Source organism: Lactuca saligna, chromosome 9 (genome assembly GCF_052625555.1).
Source record: "Lactuca saligna cultivar CGN05327 chromosome 9, ASM5262555v1, whole genome shotgun sequence".
NCBI classification, from domain to species: domain Eukaryota; kingdom Viridiplantae; phylum Streptophyta; class Magnoliopsida; order Asterales; family Asteraceae; genus Lactuca; species Lactuca saligna.
In genome coordinates this window covers 19662828-19666991 of record NC_136425.1, presented here as the reverse complement: position 1 = coordinate 19666991, position 4164 = coordinate 19662828, and the positions used below count along the sequence as shown (strand labels likewise).

General features: G+C 38.5%; 1 protein-coding gene across 1 annotated transcript; it reads left to right on the top strand.

The window, feature by feature from the left end:
* Window positions 1–1670: 1670 nt before the first annotated feature.
* Window positions 1671–3006, top strand: LOC145015312 (expansin-A4-like). The gene is made up of 3 exons (XM_078973769.1): window positions 1671–1920; window positions 2021–2339; window positions 2446–3006. Exons 1-3 carry the CDS (start codon window positions 1770–1772, stop codon window positions 2753–2755), a joined length of 780 nt encoding a protein of 259 aa, XP_078829895.1. The 5' UTR covers window positions 1671–1769; the 3' UTR covers window positions 2756–3006.
* Window positions 3007–4164: the final 1158 nt, after the last annotated feature.

The window sequence follows — 4164 nt, the reverse complement described above, 5'->3', positions numbered from 1 at the left end:
TTGGGGCAACTTGGAGCAACAAGGAACAACATGGTCTAACATGTTATGCCATGAAAATGCTGAGCCAAGTGAAGATGTTGGACCAACATGGAAAAGTTGAGCCAATAAAGAGAGGTTTTGCCACCTTTTAGAGATATTGAGCTTAGCATGAAGGATGTTGTGCCATCCTTGCACAAGATGAGCCAACATCGTATACGTTGTGCCATCTTGGTGCAAGATGCGCCATCTCGGTTTCTTGATGAGCCATAATATTTCCAATGAGTCACGTATGCTATAAAGTCCTCTATAGTGCTCAGAAGTTGGTGATGCTCAAGGAATACACCATGTTGTGCCACCATGATGGATGTTGGGCCACTAGTATTCATGTTGTACCACTATGGGTCAAGGTGCTCTATCATGTGTGTTGATGATGCTCATGGGTTGTATGACATGGATGAATGTTCTACAAGATATTGCATGTCAAAATATGATTGATTGTCACCTTTCATGGGCTATGGGCCAATAGGCTTGGCCCATTTAGGTTGTAGGTATGACCCCTTAAGTATAAATAAAGATGCATGCTAAGTAATTTTGTGTCTTTTGTATCCTTAGTGAGTAGGACGAATCTATGGTGAATTGTACTTGTAATCTTTGTTTGAGAACTCTGAAATAAAAAATACTCCCCTCCTGCCCGTGGACGTAGATCACCTTGATTGAACCACACATATATTGTGTCTTTGTGTGTTTTTGGTTTTGCTTGTTATCCATATTACTTCCTAACAAGTGGTATCAGAGTTTGATAAGTGATACCAGATCTATCCTGAGTCTTGACAAGTATCATCTGATTTCCTAACAAATCCTAACAAATTTGAATCTTGTTTGTAACTCTTGTTTAGTGACGTAGATGTATTTATCTATATGGCTCACATAATACTAAATTTTAGAGTAAATAATTTATCAAATCCTTCAAAATTTACCGGAAAAAGAGTGACGAACTAATAAATGATGGATTATGAAGGAAAGTTTCGATATTTGTAGTTGTATGTGTTTATAATGTGATTTGGCATGGTCAACTTGAATAATAAGCTTATGTACATCTTAGTTTTATGTTTTTTCTGCGACAAATGAGAATTTTAGAATAAAATTTCAAAGTTTTTCTTTAGACAACATGTTTGAAGAGTAAACTACTATAACAAAATAACAAGTTTCTATTGAATGATTATTTTATATTATGTATTTATACTTTTACTTACGCCATTAGATAGTTCAAATTTTGATTTTTAATTGCAAATAACGTATGTTTAATTTAGATTTTGTATGATAGTTTATATTTTTTATAATTATTTTTCATCATTTATTACAGTATACTCAAACAACCTAGTTTTAATAGAAACGAATTCAATCAAATGTTAAAACCCGTTCAGCACCAACATTATTCGATCAAAGTTTGTGTCACTCGGTATTTGCTTTAAGCGTGACATCACACGTGACACTACTTAGGTATGAGGTGACCTTTCCGGTTGTGCTTTGCCACAAATAAATGATGTTTTGAGCTTTGTACGAACAATAAAAGGAAAAAAAATGCATAAATTCATGAGGAGAGAGGAGTGAGCGTGTAAAAATGACAAACTCTTACAAGTCGTTACTTTTATAACATCCACCCGAATCGCCTCCATAAATACCAACATAACTACCTCCCATTTCTTCACATTCCCACCATTAATTACCCTCACCCTCTCTCTCCGAACCCAACTGAAGAGCTCAGATCTGCTCTCTTGTGCCGGACTGACATGGGTCTCGCCGGCGGCATTCTCTTCATCATCGTCACCATCTCGGTTTTCTCAGTGACACACGCCAGAATCCCTGGAAACTACGCCGGCGGCTCATGGCAAGGAGCTCATGCTACCTTCTATGGTGGCAGTGACGCCTCTGGCACTATGGGTATTCCTTCAATTCTCTCACATTTACGCTGTTTGATGCACTTAGTCTAGAAGCTCCTAGATTCCGCCTCTGATGCACATTTGTGTTTTTGTTTCTGCAGGAGGTGCTTGTGGTTATGGAAACCTGTACAGCCAAGGCTACGGCGTTAACACGGCGGCGCTGAGCACGGCGTTGTTCAACAAAGGGTTTAGCTGCGGTGCGTGCTTCGAAATCAAGTGCAGCCAAGATCCGAGGTGGTGCCATCCCGGCAGCCCCTCCATCTTCATCACTGCCACTAACTTCTGCCCTCCGAACTTCGCTCTCCCTAACGACAATGGTGGATGGTGTAACCCTCCTCGTACCCACTTCGACCTCGCCATGCCCATGTTCCTCAAGATCGCCGAATACCGCGCCGGAATCGTCCCCGTTTCTTATCGCCGGTAAATTTACACATATCCATTCTCTGTTTCTAAACCCACTTGCATTGCGTGATATTTCTGAGGAAATGACGAAAGTAACCTTGGTGTTTGTGATGTATTACTACAGAGTGCCATGCCGGAAAGCTGGTGGGATCAGGTTCACCATCAACGGCCACCGTTACTTCAACTTGATTTTAATCAGCAACGTCGCGGGTGCAGGGGATGTCCAGAAGGTCTGGGTCAAAGGGACGAAAACTAACTGGATGAGCATGAGTCGTAACTGGGGTCAAAATTGGCAGTCAAACGCCGTCCTCGTCGGTCAAGCACTCTCCTTCAGGGTCACCGGTAGTGACCGGCGGACCTCCACCTCATGGAACATCGCTCCGGCGAGTTGGCAGTTTGGTCAAACCTTCACCGGAAAGAATTTCCGAGTGTAGAATCAGATCCTGTTTTGCCGCCAAAATTAATATCCACTTTTACCCTTTTCGTCATTGACTGTTCTTGTAGTGGGTTCTTACTTGTTTTTATCAGGGGCTTCAAAAGCTAATATGTCAAAAGATGGAGGACCAGAATGACATGCCTGGAAAGATTTTTAATTTTTTTGGGGATACTTAGGTTTGTAGGCTGAGGCGGCTGCAAAAAACATGTTGCCCGCAGCAAATATATATATAATTGTTTGGTTTTATAACTTGAGTCATTTTTGTGAGGTTATGGGGTGATTGGGTTGGATTATATCAAATTGATAAGAGTTATTGTCAACTATGGTTTGTTTTTATAGAAATGTTACACATTTAGTATATCTGAAAAACTGTTTAAACATTAATAATCTATCGTATTGGATTATAGAATCATTTAAAACATACAAATTATAAATGGAAATGGTGGATTCTTTAACCCATGAGGAAGAAAGGAAAAAGAAAGTGAAGAGCATGGGATACCCTTTAATTATGTTGCTTTGTCCTTTACCAAACAACTTATATGAAGGGTCAATTTCAATTCTCTTGGGACAATTGCTTTTTGCAACCACTCAAGATAAAGGTCGCAATTTGAAATTGACTATTGAGCATCCCAAATCAAGTGGGTATCTTTTACTCGATGCCCACCCTACACTCCTATAGTTACTTGTTTTTTTTTTTTTGTTTATGAAAATTTAATTATGTTACTATTACTATTGAAAGAATATGGATATTAAGATTTGAATGAAAACCTCTACCTCTATTGATTTATCATAATAGTTATCACAAGTCTTATTGATTAAACTTGAATGTACTAAAATGCCAGGAAAGTGAGCGTAAGTGATGGAAATGAAGACATTGAAACAAAGGGAGTAAATCTGTAAATGTGTTTGTACTAAAAAACCAATATAATGGTTGTGCTTGTATATCATATAACTGATGGGCTTAATATTTATGGGCTCCGGAGTCTTGAGATGGGCTGAGAATTTTGAGAAGAGGTGAATATGGACTGGGCCTGGATAATATTTTTATATATGTATTTCCAATTTTCCATATTAGTCTCTATAGGCTTAACTTCTCCAGTTCACTTTGGTGGCGAAGTAAACCGGGTTCGTTTAATGCATGAACATTTGGGTTAGGTCAAACACGGATGGGCTAAGTCATTATGGATCCTAAATTTATTATTTTCTGTGTCATTATCAAAAGTGATAGCTAATTAGCTAGTTTTATGTGTTTTTTTAACACTTTAATGTTCTATATATAAAACCCAATAGCAAGTATTTAGCAAAAAGCCATTACATCATTATATAACTCAAAAGGGTGTTTAGCCGATCGGTCCAATGAATTATAAATTTCCGATTTCGACTAGAATAACAATCAACCGAATGACT

Excerpts from the sequence above, each read along its gene's own strand:
- LOC145015312 (XM_078973769.1), top strand. The coding sequence starts at position 1,770 with ATGGGTCTCGCCGGCGGCATTCTCTTCATCATCGTCACCATCTCGGTT. Across the intron at positions 1,921-2,020 it reads TGACGCCTCTGGCACTATGG|GAGGTGCTTGTGGTTATGGA; the intron begins GTATTCCTTCAA and ends TTGTTTCTGCAG. Across the intron at positions 2,340-2,445 it reads GTCCCCGTTTCTTATCGCCG|AGTGCCATGCCGGAAAGCTG; the intron begins GTAAATTTACAC and ends GTATTACTACAG.